At 34.5% G+C, this 21850-nt stretch overlaps 1 protein-coding gene across 1 annotated transcript; it reads right to left on the bottom strand.

Moving 5' to 3' along the window:
- Positions 1-18975: 18975 nt before the first annotated feature.
- On the bottom strand, positions 18976-21489 carry LOC133311477 (transcription factor SCREAM2-like). The gene is made up of 4 exons (XM_061512532.1): positions 21311-21489; positions 21038-21166; positions 20764-20934; positions 18976-19430 (listed from the first exon to the last, which is right to left on the bottom strand). The coding sequence occupies exons 1-4, from the start codon at positions 21383-21385 to the stop codon at positions 19356-19358; spliced, it is 450 nt and encodes a 149-aa protein (XP_061368516.1). The 5' UTR covers positions 21386-21489; the 3' UTR covers positions 18976-19355.
- Between the last annotated feature and the right edge of the window lie 361 nt (positions 21490-21850).

Genomic DNA, 21850 nt, shown 5'->3' with positions numbered 1-21850 from the left:
TTTTGTTTTTCATATGGTGAACGTTTGATGTGATAACATTCTTTAAAATATTCTATAGCTTGTTGTGACTTTGAAAGCCAGTATACAAAATATGATTTGGCTACCCTTTTAATTTTCTAGATTGGTCAAACATTGCAGCGGGAAAAAAATAGATTTTATTTGGTATTAAGTGACATGAAAACGTTATAAAAGTGATTGGAAAAAAAAGTCATTAAGAAGTTTATTTCTTTTATGATTAATTACTAAATTACTTAATCCATCAATTAGAAAGAATTAATTGCTTCATTGCATGTATATGACTTTAAAGTTTAAACATGATTTTTTTTTTTTGAGATCGTAATTTGATTTTGATTGAGGGAATTGACCTTTAACTTTGAAAATTCATCCTTTGTTTAAATGTTTCAATCAGTAAAGTATTTTTTTTCTTCGTTATATCAAGAGTCATTATCGTTACCTACCTTCTATTCGAATCTGTATCATCCCCTTGCACCCAAGAAACTCAATTATTAAAGAAGTTACTTAAAAAGTTAAAATTATAGATAGCTGTATACAGAAATTATAAAAAAAAAATGAATTGAAATATATAATCGGATAATCAATAAAACGGTTATATCTAAAAAAAAGTTAAAAAAGAAAAAGTCATGAGAGTTCCCCATGAGGCAAGTATAAGTGGGATCGAGCATTGCCGACAACTTTATTATGAACCAAGAAGAATCATTAATTAGTAATATGTATCAAATGATGATAGTTCAGTTGATAGTAAGAGAGTTAAGTAAGTGAAAAGAAAAGGGTCTCGGTTCAATCTTCATATATCATATTTGGGAGGAGTTACTCGTAGTTCAGATTAGTCTCATAGCCGGCTCAAAGAGTCAAAGTATGTGGAGATATCGAAAGGAGCCAACTCGCCTAAAAAAATAATAAGGATTAGGTTAACTAAAAAAAAAAGTAATACTCATGTGCACGTAGTATAAAGGAGGAATATCAATAACATTTTTTTAATACATTCTTAAGTAAAATTTCGTTCCATGCACACTAAGTAACTTTAAGAGTATGTATGACAACTTTTTTGGAATTATTTTGTTTTTAATTTCTGTTTTCGGGAACATAAATGGATAGAAAACTCGTTTGGGAAAATCGATTTTTTTATTCCCGGGATGAATCTGTTTGATTTTTGTGTTGGGAAAAAGAAAAAAAAAATTCTGCTTTTTTGTTTCCATGCATAAAATAAGAAACATTTGTCTTTCTCAATCACTCTCCACCTCTACCATCATCATCCCATTACGACCACCGCCACCATCGTCGCCGCCGTTGTTTTACCACTAGTGTCGTTGTCACCATCACGATGCCATCGCCACTATCACCACCACCTCCACCATCGCCACCACCACCGTCACCACCCCCTCTACATCCACCGCCACTATCACCATCACCACCACCGTCTCCAACCTCCACCATCATCACTGCAGCCACTGCCTTCACCACCATCATCGCTGCAGCCACTGCCTTCACCACCATCACCACGCCATCGCCACCATAACCACAACCGTCACCAACCACCACCACCATTGCTGCAGTAACTGTCGTCACCACCACCATCATGTCATCACTACCACCTCCGCCACCATCACCACCAACCACCATACCATCGTCGCAGCCACTGTCATCACCACCACTACCGCCACCACCATCGCATCATCCCCGCAGCCATTGTCGTCACCCCCCTATGCCACTGTCACTACCACCACCGCGTCGCCACCGCCACTACCATGATTGCAGCCACTGCCGTCACCACCATCACCACTATCATCACCATGTCAGTGCCACCAACACCACCACCGTCACCAACAACCACTATCATCGCAACATCATCACCACCACACCATCATCACGCTAACACCACCACCATCACCAACACCACCACTGTCACCAACCACCAACAACCATCGCCACAATCACTGCCCTCAGCACCACCATCATGCCATCACTACCACCACCACTGCCGTCACCACCATTACCATCACCATGCCACTGCCACCACCTCCACCACCACCATACCATATAAAAAGAAAAGTGACGATCCGAAATTTTTTTATGCTTACTAGGAATTATTTGTTATTATATTATTTGTTGTGTTAGCAAACATAATTCTCACTTTCGGAATAAAAATAGAACATGTTATCGAACATTTTTTTTTCTTCAGAAATTGTTTCATGCCACAGAAGTATTTAAAGAATTGTTTCTTTTCAGAAATAGTGTAAAAAAGCAGAGTGATTGTCATGCACATCCTAAGTCACTTTCAATGGGTTAAGATGGTATAAATTTTTACAAAATATAAAAAATGTTAAAATAATATGTTATTAATATTTATCTAATATAGTATACTTCGTGCCGTAACTAAACGATAGAAAACATGTAAGACTAGAAGATTATCTCTGTAGCTAATATAACCAGGATGTATTAATTTACTTTTATCCGTGATTGATGCCATAATCAATGGAATTCTATTTCAATCATTCGTTGTGTTAGGGAATATATGTATAATTTTGCTATTCAGTGCAAATGGTTTTGTCTGTATCGTTGTGTTGGGGAATATATGTATAGTTTTGCTATTCAGTGAGAATGATCTTTGTCTATGATCGTATCATAGTTTCTTTTATTTAAACTACTGTGGATTGAATGTTAAAAAAAGGATAACCTGTTATCAAAAAAAAAAAAAAAGGATAACCATTCTCAAACGTGGTTGTTGAGTCAAGAAAAAGGACACAAACATCCAAAATATTCCACAATCGAGGTTGACAAGTAAATTAGTACAGCCGAATAATTAATGCATGGTATTTTAATCATTGTGTTTTGTCTTTGTGCAGAACATCGCTATCCAATAAGCAATTCCAAAGTTATCAAGTCAACCTTAAAAAATGCATATATTAATTAGTGTATTAAATTTTTGATAAAGTTATATTTACAAACTTTTTATTTACAAACTCTTACAAATTATTCTAAATATGACCGGTCATATTTCAATCAAGAGTATATGACCAGTCATACTTAGTGTAATATGTAAAAAAAGTTTGTAAACGAATTTTTCTCCTAAGTTTTTAACAGAAAATGTTAATTTTCTTTTTTTGGATTTGGATCTCCTATGTAGAAAAATGGTTATGTTATTTAATTACAACCACTCATTTAAAAGTCATACATTTCTCTCTCTCTTATTTCTTCATCATTGAATAGTTGTGATCAAATAATATGATCATTTTTTCACATGAGAGGATCCAAATCTATTTTTTTGTTATGTATCCATTTATATCATGATTATTATCTTTATAATACGAAATTGATGCTCAGATCCCTTATCTTAGTTTTAATATATTCTTAAGGAAAAAATTAATTTGGAGATGGAAATATTTCAAGGCCTCCGCATAATGTTAGTGTGACTCCAATACTTAAAAAGAAAAGACTTTCGCAGAAGTTGCCCACAAATGGAGAATATGATGTTGGGCCTCACACCTGAGGGAGGATGTTTGAAATATTCAAGATAAACCAAGTGAACACCATATAAGTACAAAAGATACATAGACCTATAACTTTAATATTTTGGGTTGAGATATGTGGTAAGCTAGCTAGTGTTTTTAATTTTCTTGTAAGGAATTTGTGTCTCCTAACCAGAGGTCTTAAGTTCGAGTTCTGGAAATAAAAAAATGGTAAGGAGATAAGACCAACTGAACACCAATATTACACATTCGAGGCAAATCAAAACCACCACTGTAAATATTAAATATGTATTAAATTATTTTATTTTAACATTGGTTATATGGATATAGCGTTGGTTGTGTTTTTAACGTCGGTTATTTCGCTGGTTGTGGAAAACCAATTTTGGATTATTTAATGGCACCAATTTCAACGTTAATTCTTAAAAAGCCACAGAAAATTTTTGCGCGTTTCAAATCACTGCTAAGATGGAAAAAACCGCCGATAAAATTCTTTTTTGATGTGAGATCATGAGTTGCTAAAATTCATTACCAACTGTGAATAACAATTTCTTTTGATTTGAAATGGAACATTGATATAATGAAAGTACTAATGAATTTTCTTGTAAACTATCAATTCAACCTAAAAATTTAATTTGATAAATAAATATTTTTCTAATAATGTTTGTTCATTCACATAAAAGTTCATTGAGTTTACATAATATCACAAGTTCATTCTTCATCGCTCTTCATTTTATTAATAAATAATTAAATATTATAAAAATATTTTGCAAAGGCACGGACGTAATGCATTGTTTATCCTTCAAATTCGTTGAGCTCTTATGTGACGAGACGTGTTAGAAAGATATACTATAAAACTACTGATAAAATATCTTTTAACAATTCAAACTTTTAGATTAAAATGATTGGTTTATGCTCGTTTTGCATTTGTTATTTATCCAATATATATATATATATATATATATATATATATATATATATATATATATATATATGTTACTAAGTGTTTTTCTAATTTTTTTATTATTGGTTGAGTTTGTTTTACAAATTAACAAAAGTGCCTTCCAATTAATTTATAGATCTAAGTTGCGTAATATATATATTGTTACTAAGTGTTTTTCTAAATTTTTTTATTGTTGGTCGAGTTTGTTTTACAAATTAACAAAAGAGCCTTCCAATTAATTTATAGATCTAAGTTGCGTTATAAACACGGTTTTGTAGAAGTTAGCATGAAATGTAATGACTAAGCATGCTTACTTTCTCTTTTCTTTTTTTTGGTAAACACTATATATATATATTGTTTCTAAGTGTTTTCCTAATTTTTTTTATTCTTTTTTCATTAGCTTATTGGTTGAGTTTGTTTTACAAATTAACAAAAGAGCCTTCCAATTAATTTATAGATCTAAGTTGCGTTATAAACATGGTTTTGTAGAAGTTAGCATGAAATGTAATGACTGAGCATGCTTACTTTCTCTCTCTTTTTTGGTAAACACTTTCTCTTTTCATCTCCTTAATTTTTTTTCATGTAGAATTATCTTAAATAAAATCATACTTAAAAATTTCTTTTTAATTTTTATTTATTAAAAGTCTCTTTTTAATACAATTTTATATTCAGAATAGTATTCATTTCTCATAATCAAATGGATCTCGTTAGGCTCCTATACACATTGGCCCAATGAATGAAATTCTTAGGCCCAAAGAGCGGAATCGTATACAAATATATTGATCCGGTTTAATTATAAGCTGAACCTTGGAAAAGCCCAAAGAAGGGTACAAAGTCAATACCAATATCTATTCATGCAAAAGCATATGAAATTGTATATTCTTACGCATGCATTGCTCTTTCTGTATACCCATGGTCTGTTTAAAGTTTTACACGAATACAAATATCTTAGATTTTTTTTTTTTCTATTTATGATTACATAAAGCAAATATTAAATTAATTTTTTTATCCCTATTATTGGTCCCTATGCACTATTTTCCTTTCCAGATGAGTTCCTGTAGTTGTAAAATTTTTCCAGTAGGTCCCTGTCCATTACCCCCATTGGCCCATTTATAACATTGTTAACATATGCTGAGTTGGCCAATATCTCAATGATGTGGCATGTCGTTGCTCTATTTTTCGGAAAAATTTATTATGCTCCCCTCTCACCATTTATTCAGTGGTTGGTCCTTTTTTATAAATAAAAATTTTTCTTCCATTTTTATCCCTCTTTTTTTTGATTTTTTTCCTCTCAATCCCATTTTTTTTTCTATTTTAAGAGAGGACCAGCATACTCCCGCCCCACCAAAAACTTTCTCCTGTTTCTCCTATCCAAATGCTGACTCCTCCATTTACTACTTCCTTCCAAATTGATAAAACAAATAAGAATATGTTGAAAGAATATCCTTAAATCATGAATATAGCTAGAAATTTGAGTTAATGCTAGAGTTTATTAATGGGATTTTCAATCTAATGGTTGATATTCTAGTTTGATTGGTTGTTTTCTTTGCATGATTTTGATTGGGTTGTTGTTATTAGCATTGGTTATTGTTAATACATATTGGAAATCATTATTGAATGTGTTTCTATTAGTTGTAGTTTGCACTGTATATATATTGAATCATATTGCTAAATACATTGGTTATTGTTAATATATGTATATTGAAAGTGCTTACTTTGTAATATTGAAAGTGAACAACAAGCCTTCAAATTTGAGTCAGGATTCTTGTCAGAAGTGGTTTGGGAAGAAAACATAACATGGCCCATTTTCATCAATATCACACCCAAACATGGCCCACTAAGGTTTTTTTCACTGCAATTATTTATGAAGCTTCATCTCTATCACGTCTCTTACATTTTTAAATTTTCCCTAAAGATTTTAAATATTTAAAAGTGGAGGCGATTATTTTAGACTTATCACTCTTATTGCCTATTTGATTACTGCTGGATTAATTTGACATTAAGGGTTAAAAAAGGAAAAAAAATTAACTGCCGATGATTTCAAATTGATCAAACAGTAACCAAATATATATGTAGGAAAAGTAATAAACATAAAATGGTGGTAAGTATATCCTTTTCTTTAAAAATAATTTTACACGTATCACGTTTCCTCTTATAATAAATGGAGAATGAGGATGGATGCCAATGTAATATGAACGGAAAAAAATAAAAAGTAAAGGAAAATATTCTCTATATTGTTTGTACTTCAAAGAAAAAATTTCGGAAAATTTGATTATTTTATGTGATGGAATGACCGCCACAAATGTTTGGGTAATATTAGAACCCATTAAAGACTAACACCTTCTGAACGGAACGCCCTAAAACAATTTTGGGCCACCAAAAGGGAGCCCAAATTTTATTGGGCCTGCATTGATGAGATATATATATATATATATATATATATGAGTATATGGCCTTTATGACTTTTTTTTTTTTTTTTTAATTTAGTAAAGTAAATTGTAATTTGCAAGACCAAAACAAATAAATAAAAATGAATGAAGTGGATTGTCTAGACTGTAAAAAACCTTGGGATACACCACCTCAAGAGACTTTGGGCACTCCCACCCTTTGAGCTAGCTTTTGAGGTGATGTATTCTAAGGTTCTTTACATAGAGAGATACCGTGATCACTTTTGATAATGCAAACTTGTCTAACGAATTTGCCATCGAATTACAATTACATGGCAACATAATTCTTTGAGAAATGAATATATCGTTCTTCATCAATAACAAATAACACCGTTTCTCTCTTTTCTCTTCTCTCATTACCTTGTTCTTATCGTCATAGTTGTAGCCATGGAGTTTTTGTGTGTGGGAATTTTATAACTTTATAATTGTGATAATTACTGTAATTGTTTGAGTGTGTGCCTATTTTATTTATGGAAAATAATACACAAGGCCATAATGTTATTGGCAAACGTTTGGACAAAACGATTGTGGTTATTGTTGACAAGTATTAATACTTTTAAGTATTGTTAAATCTCCGCAAATTTCAATTAAATTTTGTCAATATTTTATGCAATGTAGTTTTAAAATGATTTACGTTAAAATGATTTTATTAAAAACAAACTGTTGATACACATTAAAATTATATATTTAAATTCGTGTTTTATTTAATTAAATAAAAAAAATGCATGCACGTAAAATAATCGTACAAGATAAAAATTTAATATTATACTTTCAATATTGTACAGTTGAATTATGAAAATGTAATCCTAAAATTTTCAAAATGACGAGTCGACAGAAACTGATAATTACTTTGTATATTATACATATATTTTTACTTAAAATAAATTTTACAAATTGAATTAAAAAAATATACATAAATTTAAAATTTTAAAATTTTGAAAAATAAAAGATGAAAAATAATATAAGTTAATTTGTTTTTTTTTAAAGTCTTGTGCTTAACTTTTACAGAAACATATTTCAAAGTTTCTTACCTTGTTGTTCCTGCCTTATTTTTTAATTTTGTTTTTTAAAAACGTCATATGGGTTGTACTTATTTTTTTTCAGAAAGATGCAATTTGATTAAAAAGTCATATTTATATTCTATATAAATTATGTTATATTCTATTTTATTAATTATATATATATATATATATATATATATATATATATATATATATATATAATATAGAATAATATTTTTTATCCATTTTTTTTAATGTGTGTGCTTTGGGGTAGAGAAATATTTTCATCCATAGATAAGTTCCAACCCAACTTTGTGAGGTAGGTTTAAGAAAAAAACCCTTCATGAATTTTAAGGGCTAGTTTGAAAACTTAATCAAGAAATTAGGATATAACTATTTTGACAACTCTACTTATAGTCCATTTTTATCGTACTTAAAATCTTTCGATAATCATTTGCTATAATAATTTTTTTTGTTTAAGAAAGGATAAAATTATAAAAATATCTCATTAACTCTCTATTTATCTTCCTTATCATTTTTATCTCTCAAACAAAGGGAAAGTAATACCCTTAATTTTTCTTTCCTTCCTTCTCCTTCCTCCTCATTGGAGAGAGCATAGAGAATATATGTTGCACCGACACTCCCCAATATTCTGATACATTCCGACATCTATAATATTTAAAATTTTATTGCATATCATAAAAAAATTGATCGATGTTTTATGAAACTGATATAATAAAAATTAAAAAATTGATATCAAATAAATCTATTGGAGTGTATAAGAGATTTTCAATTTGAAAATATAATAGTAAATATTTACATCTTATGTTTCTTTGCAAAATTGATGAGTATTATAAATTTAATTTAATTTTTTTGTTAAATTATTGAATATTAAATATAATATACACTACATAAATTAAAAATATTATTTAATATCATAATGTGTTCTAACTTGTCGAAATCTAACGTTTTTAGAATTAATATGTTGGAGTGTTAGTGTCGTGTCCCATGTCGGTGTCGGTGCAAGATAGGATAGAATAAATATAAAAAAGATAGGCATAATATTATATCCCTTCACATATTTAGAGCCCGTTTATTTGGCCTTTTAAAAAAAGCAGCTTTTACGTTTTAGTTATTTTAGAAGTGCTTTTTACAAAAGTTAAAGCTATTTAGATTTTTAAAAAATGATTTAATTTTTGAAAAAAAGATTTAGCTTTTGGCTTCTGTTTTTTTTAAAGCTAAAATTTTTAGCTTAAGAAAGTAGCTTTTGACTTTTTTGTGACTTCTACTTTTTTCCTTAAAAAAAATAGCTTTTGGAGAAAAAAAAGCTCATCCAAACAAGCCTTTTTTTTTTTTTTTGAATACAAAGGAAAGCAAGGAAAACTACACAAAAACACTTCTGGGCACCTTGGCGCCCCTAAAATAATCTAAAACAAGTTCCTTACAGCCAATAGGACTACTATCAAACTATTGGGTATCCCAATCAGCTAGATTTCCACTTGAAGCCATCCAATCTGCCACTTGATTACCTTCCTTGTACACATGGCAAATTTCAACCCTCCAATCATTCTCAAGCAGAGATCTGATTCTGGAAATAATCCCATAGCAAGGATGAGATTTCACACATCCCTCTTTCACCAGTTGAATGGCCATCAATGAATCACCTTCAAGGACAAGCTGTTTACAATTCTTCATCCAAGCCCATTCCAAACCAATTAAGAAACCCCAAAGCTCAGCCATTAAGATCGATTTAGGATAAAGATTCTTGGAAAAACCAAGGATCCAATTTCCTGCCTCATCTCTAGCAACACCCCCACAAGAAGAACTAGGTATATTATTAGAATAGGATCCATCAGTGTTAATTTTAATCCAACCGGGCCAAGGAGGGCTCCAGCTAACCAAGACCTCCTCAAATTTAAACAGGGCAAGCCCAGCTTCAGACAACATCTCATTGGCAGCCTTGATATTCGAAACATACAGAGAAGCTTGAATAAAACAATCTTGAGGGGAAAAGGCTTTCCCATTGAAAACTAAATTGTTCCTGACCTTCCAAATCAACCAACAGATGACACCAAACTTCAGCCTCCATTCACTGTTCCTTTTGTCTCTGTTCAGGTTCCTATTTATCCATAAATCCATATCATAATCCAAGAAAGACACTAGTTCATTGCTATCAACCCAGAGATTCCACAGTTCTCGAACCCAAGGACATTTTCTGAATATGTGATCACTGTTTTCCACTGACACATGACATCTAGGATACAACTCATCAGTTGCCATATGTCTACGGTATCTTTCTGCATTGGTGAGTAATTTATTACTAGATAATAGCCAAAGGAAAAATTTGATCCTTTGTGGACCTTCCCATTTCCAAACAATATCCCAGCTTTTAGGACTAGGATTCACACAAGAATTGGACAACACATTGTATGCAGAACTAACAATGAATGTCCCAGAGTTTGAAAGGGACCAAATCATTCTATCTTGCCCAACAGAGTTGGAAGAAGGGCATATCTTCCCAATAGCCTCCAGAGTTTCCTTGCTAAGAAAAGGATTGAATTTATTCCAATCCCAATTATCCCCTTGCAAATAGTCCACAACCTTCCACTTCTTAAAATTTTCAGGAATATTAATTAAAGCACAATCAGCCAATTTCCCAGCATTGGGCACCCATCTATCAAACCAGAAAGAGGTTCTAGCTCCATCACCAATGATGATTCTAGACCCCTCTAAAACTTGATCCCAAGTATTTTGGATTCCCCTCCAGGTATTAGAAGCAAAGTTGCCTTTCAACAGTTCTGGCATAAAAGAGTCATCCACCTTATATTTGCTTCGAAGGACTTTCACCCACAAGTTCTCCTTATTAGATAAAATATCAGATCCCAGCTTCATGGAGAAGGCTTTATTGACTAAATTTTGCTCTCTGAAACCTAACCCCCCCATCTTTTTTAGATCTGCATACTCTACTCCATTTCACCAGATGGGTTTTCCTTTGAGCATGGGAAGATCCCCAAATGAAATTCCTGGTTACCTTCTCAACCTCCTTACAAACACCTACAGGTAAAACTGTCGATTGCATAGCATAGGAAAGCATAGCTTCTAGAACAGATTTGGCCAGTGTGGCCCTTCCTGCCAGAGTTAAGGAGGTTTGGTTCCACCTAGACAGCCTACCCTGGACTCTGTCCAGGATATTTCTAAAAGTATTCTTAGTGATTCTTCTATGGTGAAGAGGAACACCAAGGTACTTTCCCAGGTCTGATGCGATCCCCATCCCCAAGGATTCACTGATTTCTTTGGCCCTTCCAAAGAAAACATTCTTAGAAAAAAATACTCTGGTCTTTTCTTTGCTCACCTTTTGGCCTGAAGCATCAGCAAAGGTCCTCAAAACCTGATTAATAACATGGGCTTGCTCCAAGCTAGCTTTAGCACGCAAGATAATATCATGAGCAAACGGGAGATTAGAAATATGGGGCATTTCTCCTTAATAATATAGGCTTCCAGGCTTTAGTATCAACATCCATCTGAATGAGTTGGGATAATTTCTCCATGCAAAGAACAAAGAGGAGAGGGGAAATAGGATCCCCTTGCCTTATGTGATAACTCTCCCAAATGAGAGTTATTTTATTATTTTTATGATGAATTTGTTGCATAATTTCCATATAAGTTGACCTCTTTGCATGATAACTGAGCTAAATATTGTATATTTATGATTGAGTGCCATGAGATGACTAAGTATGGAAAATAAGACAATATCCCTTGATTTTGTATAAGAATAGATGATTTGTTGAATGTTTTCCTTTGCAGGAAAATTGATGTAGGAATGCTGTAGCAGAGAAGCTGACGAAGTAATGATATAGTAAGCACTACAACATGACAGCGTGGACAAAGGGACAACCGAACTTTTGAATTTCAAAAGTTAGTTATTCTTCAACAATACACCAGCAAGCAAAGGAAGTTTCTGGAGATTTAGTTCAAGGGTCAAAAGACAAATTCAAAGATTGAATCTTATCCAATCCCTAATGAACAAGGACAACAACCTTGATTCGGTCAACAACATTGGCACAAGAAAACCAAGAAGATAAAGATCTTATCCAATTAAGTTCCAACAAATCCGAAAATCCCAAGGATCAAGGACGATTTCAAGGATTGAGTCTTATCCCAAAATCCCAAAGAACAATGACAACAAAACTCTTGTTCGGTCAACAACAATATTGGCACAAGATGATCAAGAAGATTAAGACCTTATCCAATCAAGTGCCAACAGCCCAAGAATTTAGGGATAAGATAAGGCTGCAGCAACCGGATTCAACAATCTCCACTCTTAACTCCTAAAACCCAAAGCCCAACTATTTTTCCTATTTAAGAATAGCTCCTCCACGAGAGAAACACAGTTCGAAAGGACGGAGACGAGACACAAGAGTTCAGAAGTCAGAAGCAAGGAGGAAAGTTTGAGAGAGAGTGTGTGTGAGGTTCTTGGAAGAGGAAGAGCAGCGCTGAAGCAGTGCTGGAGCAAGGCAGTGATGACGTCTTCTTCAGCAATTGCTTTTCATCTTCTTTTCTGTTTTCCAATGAATTCTTCCTTTCTTTTCTCTGTTTAATTTAATTCCATCATGAGCTAATTTGCTCTATGGGTTAGGTGATAAAGTACCTATGCTGTAACATTGAGATGTATGCCTAAACTTTGTTTATGTTAATGTTTAATTAGTTATTCAACGAGTTTACTTAATCTTATTCATGTGTGCATGTCGAGAGATACATGTGTGATATTGAGGAGGTTAGGACCGAGAGGTTGCTGAATCCAGACCCTTGTTGAATAGTGTGGATTAATCAGGTTTAATTAACTTAATTAAGTTGTGGGTAGAGAGATCATTCACACCACATAGCCTAGAACTTGAACACGAACAATTCATTAATTAGTTTGACCATAGAGATGTCGGAATTAGTTATTGGGTATATATGTTAGGTTGGCCAAAAGCCCCAGCAAACATTAGTGTTCGGTTACTAATTAGCATTGACATAGCATCGTTAAGCATCAAATCAGTGTTGCTGTATCAGGAAAATTGATCCTGACCTATATCTCATCCATCATCTTAATACCTCATATTTTAGTTTACTGTTTTCTTATTATTAGTTGTCTTTTATTTTACCAAACCAACCATCATAATCAATCCTTTTACTCACTTTCTTCACTTAAATAATCATTACTTAAACTTCTCTCCGTGGGAACGATACTTGGACTCACACATCCCTTTATTACTTGTGACACGTGCACTTGCGTATTTGTGTGACTGAATTAATTGATTGCAATTCGCACCCCAACAGCCTCTCCCTGGATTTATTTTCTTAGTAACCACTCCATTCCACAGTAGACTCAAAGAAGATGTAGATATACACTTATAGATTAGGTGAGTCAAGGATTCAGGCAGGCCAATATCTTTCAAGGTTTCAAGAATAAAACTCCAATCAAGCCTATCATAAGCATTCTCTAAATCAACTTTTATCATCATCCACCCTCTACTACCTTTCTTGGATCTCATAGAATGGATAATCTCCTGAGCTATGATTATATTATCACATCCTTGTCTACCTTTGATGAAACTGCACTGATTAGGAGAAACAATTCTAGGCAGCATATTTTTCAATCTCTCAGCAATGATCTTTGTAATGATTTTGTAGACCACATTACACAAACTAATAGGCCTAAAATCCTTCATACTTTCAGGGCTCTCTTTTTTGGGGATTAAGCAAATCAAAGTATCATTAATATCCCCCACCCTCTCAGGATTATTGAAAATATCCTCAACCAGGTTGCACACTGAACCTCCAATGGTATCCCATTGACTTTGAAAGAAAATGGCACTCAAGCCATCAGGACTAGGGGCCTTAAAACTCCCCATCCTGAAAACTATTTTTTTTATTTCCTCCTTAGAGGGGACATTTGCCAGAAATATCTTCTCAGAAACTGACAATTCAAGGAATCCATTCTGAATAGGAAAATCCCCATCTCTTTCTTCCTCAGCTTTGAACAAATTTTGGTAGAAAGAAAAGGCCATATTAACAAGGAGATCAGAGTCAGTTATCCAATTACCCTGATCATTCTTTAGAGTCACAATCATGTTATGTCTCCTCCTAGCAACCGTTGATGCATGGAAAAATCTAGAGTTTTTATCCCTATATATTAACCAATGAATACAGGACCTTTGAAACCAAGTCAGTTCCTCTTTAATTAGTATAGACTGAAGATCCCTCCAAAGTTCCTTCTGCAGTATTTCAGTGTTATGATCATAACTTCCATACTTATAAGTATCAAGACCATTCAACCGAGAGTATAACCTATTTTTTTGATTCATAATTTCCTTGAACACATTCTGGTGCCACCATTTAACATCAGATTCAAACTTATACCTAGCCTCCAGCCAGCTTCCATTATTCATCCAGCTCTTTCTAACCAACTCATTGAATCTCTGGTCAGTAAGCCAGGCTGCCAAGAATTTAAAACTTCTCGAATATTCCATAGGTTTAGATTGCCCATCATTACATAAGAGGATAGGCATGTGATCAAAATTGAAGAAAGGAAGGTGGGACACAAACCAGTTAGGCCAAGTAATGGTCCCAGGTTCATTAGTGCAAGCTCTATCAAGCCTCTCATGGAGCCTTCCCCATTTCCAGGTAAAATTAGGGCCCTTATACCCCATATCACTGATATTACATCTGAGTAAGCACTGCTGCAACTCTTCCATGCTTTTTTAACATAACTCCTTAACCTCCATCTTCTCAGAAGAATTAAGGATGGAATTGAAGTCCCCCAAAACCAGCCAAGGATCAGAAATCACAGAGCTTAAAGCCTCCAATTTAAGCCACAGAGTTCTCCTCTCCAATCTCCTAGGACTCTCATAGACAAAAGTTACAAGTTCAGTCTTCATAGAGTCCAGAAACTTCACACGGGTGTGAATGAACTGATGATGAGATTTTAGAACCTCCACATCCACCAAACTGCCCTCCAAGAGAATCCAAATCCCACCAAAGAAGTCAATCGGGTCTTGTCTAAAGAAGTTGGGGAATCCCAGCTTCTTAATAACATCATCTCCTCTCAAACCACCAACCCTAAATTCTAGCAAGGCCATAATATTGACTTTGAATCTAAATTTAAATCTCTAATAAGAGAAGGGAAACTATTCTTCCCCACCCCTCTGCAACTCCAAGCAAAAACAGACATAAAACTAATAAAAATTGTACACAGTAAAACCCAAACATACCTGGTGGGAAGAAATCCCACCCACCAAATTGGAAGAGCTATCAACAGTCCTAGCACCTTGAGCAGATGATTTAGGATCCATAGCCGAACAACAATCTCCACTAAGATCTTTCTTGGAACTGTTACTGACAGACCAACCATGATTAAGTAGCTCTTCTGAAGTGACTATACTTTTGGATTTACTCCTATTTGACCCTTTACTAGGACCATCAGCTACTGGATTGGGAGGAATATTTTCAATTCCATTCTTCTTCAGAATTTGCTTACCCCCAATCTTGGTTTTATCCTTCACTTCTTTAGGAGTGATTTTCTTAGCACCAATCTCAGTAGATCTTCCTTTCTTCTATGGACTAGGAGCAGAAGACACAACTTCCTTGATAACAACACTAAGGGAGATCCCAGCTACCATAGTAGGTTCAGGGTTGCAAACAAACTCTCTAGATTGAGAGCTATTGTTCTGGCCTTCCATCCCATCATTCTCCCCAACAACACCTTGATTAATAACCACCACATTTGAATTGGGGGCTTCTAGATTAGCCTTAGGCTTCTGATCCATCTCAACTTCCCTCTAAGGACTAGTAGGCTTAGCCTTCAGCCTTCTACATTTAGGTTGTCTCTCAACAACCATCCAGCTCCCAAAGGCCTCCTCTTGAATAACCTCCTTAGGGCTTTTTCCAACACTTCCATCTAACTTCATTCCCTGACTTGTGCTTCCCCCCACCTGCTGGACACAAGGAACCTGAGCAGCAAGACATAGGTCCTTCCTGTGGCCGTACAAACCACATTTGAAGCAAATTAGATAGAGACCTTCATAACCTACTTGAAAAACCCTTTTCCTATCATAAATTTAGATAGAAAACTCTTCCTTAAGTCAACTTCGACGCAGATTCTAGCAAATCTGGCCTGTTCAGTAATAGTTTCCTCACCATACTCACTCTTCCTTAGTGAATTTCTGTCCACTTTCAAAGTGCAACCTAAGATATTACCGATACGCCACAGATGACGCACCATATACAATTCAATAGGAAGCCCCGAAATTCTCACCCACAGAGCCAGTTTCTTAACACTTTCGTCATAAGGATTGAAGAAAGACCTCCACCTTTGGACAACCACATAGTGGTCATTAACAATCCATGGCCTTTCCTCTAGAACATGACGGTAGTCACCACGATGTGTCTCTGGCAAATGTGGTTTTCTGTGTTAAAATTGATAAGAATTGAGTCATAAAAGAGCAACTTGAATACATATTTGCTAATTATATTGATTCTTTCTTTTCAATAATATTTCTCACGTATTGGTTGTGTTTTTACAGGAAAAAGAAGTTAAAATTATAAAAAGCCTGTAGACGCGACTCAACACAGATGTATCACAGTACAATGGATAGCAATATGGCGCGGACCGGCACCACACTATGCCGATCGCACAAGTAATGTAGAAAGTAAGTAGAGTATCGTCTCCACAGGGATTGGGTCTAATATCAATTAATTGTTCATTTTAAGAATGGAAGAGTTCAAAGGTTGTGACAAATATTTACGAATTGTGTGAAATTGAGAACTGAAAATAAAGACTTGTTTTTGTAATTTTTGCTTATGAGAAATAGACAATAAAAATAAGAATTGGTTTGTGAAAATATGAGAAAAGCATTGTAGCTAGAGCGCACTCACCTTATGGTCCTCACTTCTTACTTTGGATTGATTTACAATATTCATTTATAAAATTAGTCGGATAAATTATTATCTAAAATAATTAGTTAAATCCCAATCCCTTGGCAATTTAATCCTTTAATCTCAATTGGAATCCTAATCCCTTAGCAACCCCTCATGAAAATTCAGCGATGAACTCAATAATTTAGGCATCTGCAATTCAATACACATCTATTCCTTGCATGCATACGAACCGTTATCCTACCCTCTTTCAGGATGAGAACCCCAATATTCATATCTAGGGTTCTAACCCTCAGACTATTATCAACTATCAGATTGATCAGGTCTAATAAAGAGAATATCAAATACGCACAAGGTAAAGATAAAGATAAATTATATAAATGAGCAATTATAAATCAAACCGTCGTAACAAGGGTTCACATAGGGTTTGTGACCCTAACTACAATAAAAATAAACTAGCCAAGCATAATCATGGCTAAAAATCCAATATTCATAAAAAGCATAAAATTAAACAGAAAGTAGAAGAAGAACTTGCTCTCCAGAATCCTCGCCGAGCACCACCGTCGTCTCTCTTCTAGATGGAATAGGTCTGAATGCCTAATTCTGTCATAAGGATCCTATTTATAAGCCTCTTTCCTTTCTTCCAAAAATACCCCCAGGACAATATAGAGTAATTTTCCCGCAAACTGGCGCCAGTTGGCGCCGGTGTGGCGCCACTCGGCGCCACGCTTTTGCCCAAAATTGCAAAGTCAAAACACTTTCTCGTAGAATGGCGCCACCTAGCACAAATTGTGGCGCTGGTTAGCTTGGGTTTTGGCGCTAGGTAGCATGGATTTGGTGTTACTTAGCGCCATGTTACTGCCAATTATTTTCTTCAAGAATTTGGCGCCAGTTGGCGCCAATATGGCGCCACTGGGCGCCACTTGCAATTGTCCGGTGTGGAGTTCGTAAACTGGCGCGGGTTTGCGCCAGTGTGGTGCCGATCCGCGCCATATCACTGTCCATTGTACTGTGATACATCTGTATGGAGTCATGTCTACAGGCTTTTTATAATTTTAACTTCTTTTTCCTGTAAAAACACAACCAATAGGTGAGAAATATTATTGAAAAGAAAGAATCAATATAATTAGCAAATATGTATTTAAGTTGCTCTTTTATGACTCAATTCTTATCAATTTTAACACAGAAAACCACACTTGCCAGAGGCACATCACACTATCATCATGGAATCTCAATAGGAGATAACCATTATCCAGGTCAATGATTTCATACGTACTTACCAGATTCCAAATCTTCTAAAGTCTGGCCATAAGAAACCTCACCCCTATGCGTTTACCCAGCATCTTGATGATCAGGGCCTTCCGCCACTTCTCGCAATCCTTCTTATGCTCTTCAATAGAAAAAGTATACCTCGGAAAAAGGGGATCCTCTTCAACAACCTGACCCAATCCATCCATCAAATCAGCTTCCTCTTCCTCTCTTTTCTGTTTCGAGATCCAGTCTTCCTCTTCGTTGTCAGATTGCCCACCATTACCATTAAGCTTCAGAAGCTTATCTTTATAGGACACCAATTTGGATCTAGATCCCCTACCACCCTCCATCATCTTCTCCTCTGGAATCGAGCGAGTTGGGGTTTGAAAACCTAAACCTTCAGCTACTCCCTCATGCATATCCTCGTCCTCGTTGAGTCCTCTGTCGCCTCCCCTTTCGATTTCTTTCCATTCGGAGGAGAGATCTCCTCTTCTGACAAGATCCTTCCTCTAGCACACTTAGAACCCTCTTCATCCTTCTTAGAACACTGATGTCCTTCATCAATCTCCATCGATCATCAGAAACGTAGACTGTAACCCTAGCAGAGAGCAAAAAGTCGCGCGCGTGGGGCTACACGATCTTCCCTAATTTTTTAGTAAGAGTTGTGTTATTACAAGCCTTTAGTAATAGAGGGCTTATGTATTATCTTTGGAAGTTTTGGTTTTTGACGTTACCACAAGGCAACAATTACTAGAATATAACATAAAACAAGATTTTGTAATCCAGGCGAATCTCATATGAAATTAAAAAATTGGATTTACGATGATTCAAATCAAAACCAATCATAACTCCCCCCCCCCCCCCCCCTTTGCACTAAACAATTCACAATTGGTTGCTAATATTTTAATTTGATCAGTAGCCATAAAATATAAATAAGCATTCAATTAAATTTGATGTACTAATCAAGAGCTCGTAGTTCATACATATTATTCAGCCGGCCATAGTCGTTTGTCTATTGTCTTCCACACCCACACCCACACCCACTGAATGCCAAAATGCCACTATGTATGTATGTATAAGCTTGGACAATGCATGTCCATTCATTCTGTTCCCACTAACCAAGAAGATGCTGATAAGCCATATCAATATGTAAGGGCCATTGAAGAGGTAACGTAACTCAGGTTTTGGCACAATATGCAACCACAAATTCTTTCACTTGAAATGTCCAAATTTTAAGCTTAAAAATAAGACAAAAACGGTACTGGTTTTTTTTTTTTTTTTTTTTTGCTTATCTGTGTGCTTCCTTTAATTAGTCCGTGTTCTTGATTGCTTGCAACACTGCTTGCTTCACCACTTGCGCGTCAATACTGTCGTTCTCGTGACTCTGCAAATTCAACAAGTTTTTGTCAATGTTTTCCATTGAAAATAACTTCAATCATGTGAGGGGAATGTTTGCTGCATCATATTTTATTTAGTAAGTAACTCCTTAGGACAAGTCGGTGTATAACAATTAATGAAGCTCCCTTCTTCTTCAGAAATCGAGCCTCTCATATTTTAATTAACATGATCATGTAATGTAACGTGGAAAAATCCTAACCATACATAGGAAAATCAATAGTGGTGATTTTGTAATTATCTATCCTTATATTTTTTTTTTCTCTTCGTTTATCACAATTGATCCACCTTTTGTATGGTTATAATTCTTCAACATGATGAATAAATCTTTGGTGCTACCCAATTAAGTACATCTTTTTTCCAAAAAAACAAAGAAACTTTTTCAATGTGGCGGAAAAAAAAAATTTCGCAAGTGGTGAAATTTTTTCCAAATATGAAAAAAGATGTACTAGTTGGGTACATCTGATGCACCAAAAATTTATCCCAACATGACATAATTATGTTAATCAACACATAAGAGGATGCACTTCACTTTTCTTTATTGGCTATTTCATATCTATAGCCCATGCAAAAAAAAAAAAAAAAGATAAACGAACCCATCCAAGGGAGCCACCAATTACTGATAGCACAATTATTGGTTCAGGTGGCAAGAAATTTGTTTTCATTAATTAGAGGCCTCAAGTTCAAATTTTGTGATGGAGAAAATGATATTGGAAAATCACCTTATATATAAATTCAACCATGCTTAAATAGGATTAAATCGAATTAGATAAAAAAAAAAAAGTTCTTGTATCTCCTCCTTCCAAGAAATTTTTCCTCTAAGAGCATATCACACCATGAAATACATGTCATTTCAAAAGCTACGTGGATCCCATAAACATATCCAATATTAATGATGTTTCTTAGAGCACTCGAAGCATATATACCCAAAAAAAAAAAAAAAAAAACTCACCAAAATTGCACAACCCGCACGTGTTGTTCTCTCTCTACATAAAACTAAAGAGAGATTATCAAGTAAGAGTACGAGGCTAGTTAATCTTAATCAATCAATCTTACATAGCATTAAGTAAAAATCTTGATGATCCATACAAAACTAAATGGTTAAGATTGATTATTACTCCCATCCATTACAACATCCTCTGATGATTGGTTTCCTATATATTTGGACTGTTGATGAGAGAGGATACAAAGTCAGAAACTCTTATATAGCTAGGTTTAAGAACACAGGCAAAACAATTACTTATAAGGAAAAAATTGTGAACTGGTTTTAGATGCAATCAAAGAGTAATTAAAGAGAAAGCTTTTATTATATATTTTCTTACTTCTCCTCCCACAGCTTCTAGCTGGAAAGTGTCTTCACAAGAAACCGTAGCATCAAGCACATCATGTCCCAGTTCTTCAAAGGCTTCGAGTATTGAAACAAGCATACCAGGGCAATTCTTTTCTAAAAACACATTAATGAGGAAACCCTTTTCTAGGGTTTTCACAGTCACCTGCAAATTTTATTTTAATTTTTTATTATAAGATTTGGCAATAATAAACTATGTTATATAAGAATCTGAGAAAAAAAAAAAAGCAGCAATAATTAATAATCACCATAGGTAGTTGATCAATTTGAGTGGTTGATGATTCTCCTATTCCCAGCTCTGTGTTCAGTCCCTCCACTTTTTGCTTCAACTCCTCTATGTATTTGGAAGCATCCACAATAATTGAGGCTTTGTTCACCTGCCAAATTAATTAACAAAGAAATGGTTAATTACTTCAAAAATTGAAAAACTTTTACTCAAGATAATCGAAGCCAAAGTGAGTATGCTCTATAATAATCACACACTCACACACACACACATATATATATATGGAACTACATACAGAGCTGGAGTTTGTGACATCACGAAGTTGTTGCAGCTTGTGTTGAAGAGCCTCTCTTCGCTCCCTAGAAGCCATGATTCTTCTGCTTCTTATCACTTTTGGATTTTGGTCCCCTCTCCCTCTTTTGTTTCTCGATGCCCTTCCTTTTCCATTTGTGGCTTAGAGGTTTTTTCTTTTATATAGAATGGCTGAACTTACAAAAAATTATATATGTGATCTCTTGTTTGTTTCCTTGACGACTAACTAAATATTCCCCACATCAAATTATACTTTTCATTAGTAATTTACAAAGTTAACCTCATCATTTTCTCAGACCATATAAACATACGGTATTTCTGAAGCAGTAATATATATTCAAACTGCTATGAGTTTTTATTTCATCCCATAAGAGATGTTACGTTATTATCACTCCTTACTTTATTACAGAACTTGTATATGCATGTTTCCACTTCTCCATATCATGGATATAATGATGTTGATAGATATATGAGGATCAAAGGTTGATGGTGGATTTATGGACAAACGGTGCCTATGAAGTAG

Source organism: Gastrolobium bilobum, unplaced genomic scaffold (genome assembly GCF_033153095.1).
Source record: "Gastrolobium bilobum isolate Gb01-03AN ecotype WA unplaced genomic scaffold, APGP_CSIRO_Gbil_v1 utg10537, whole genome shotgun sequence".
NCBI lineage: Eukaryota > Viridiplantae > Streptophyta > Magnoliopsida > Fabales > Fabaceae > Gastrolobium > Gastrolobium bilobum.
This window is presented reverse-complemented; position numbering and strand designations above follow the sequence as displayed.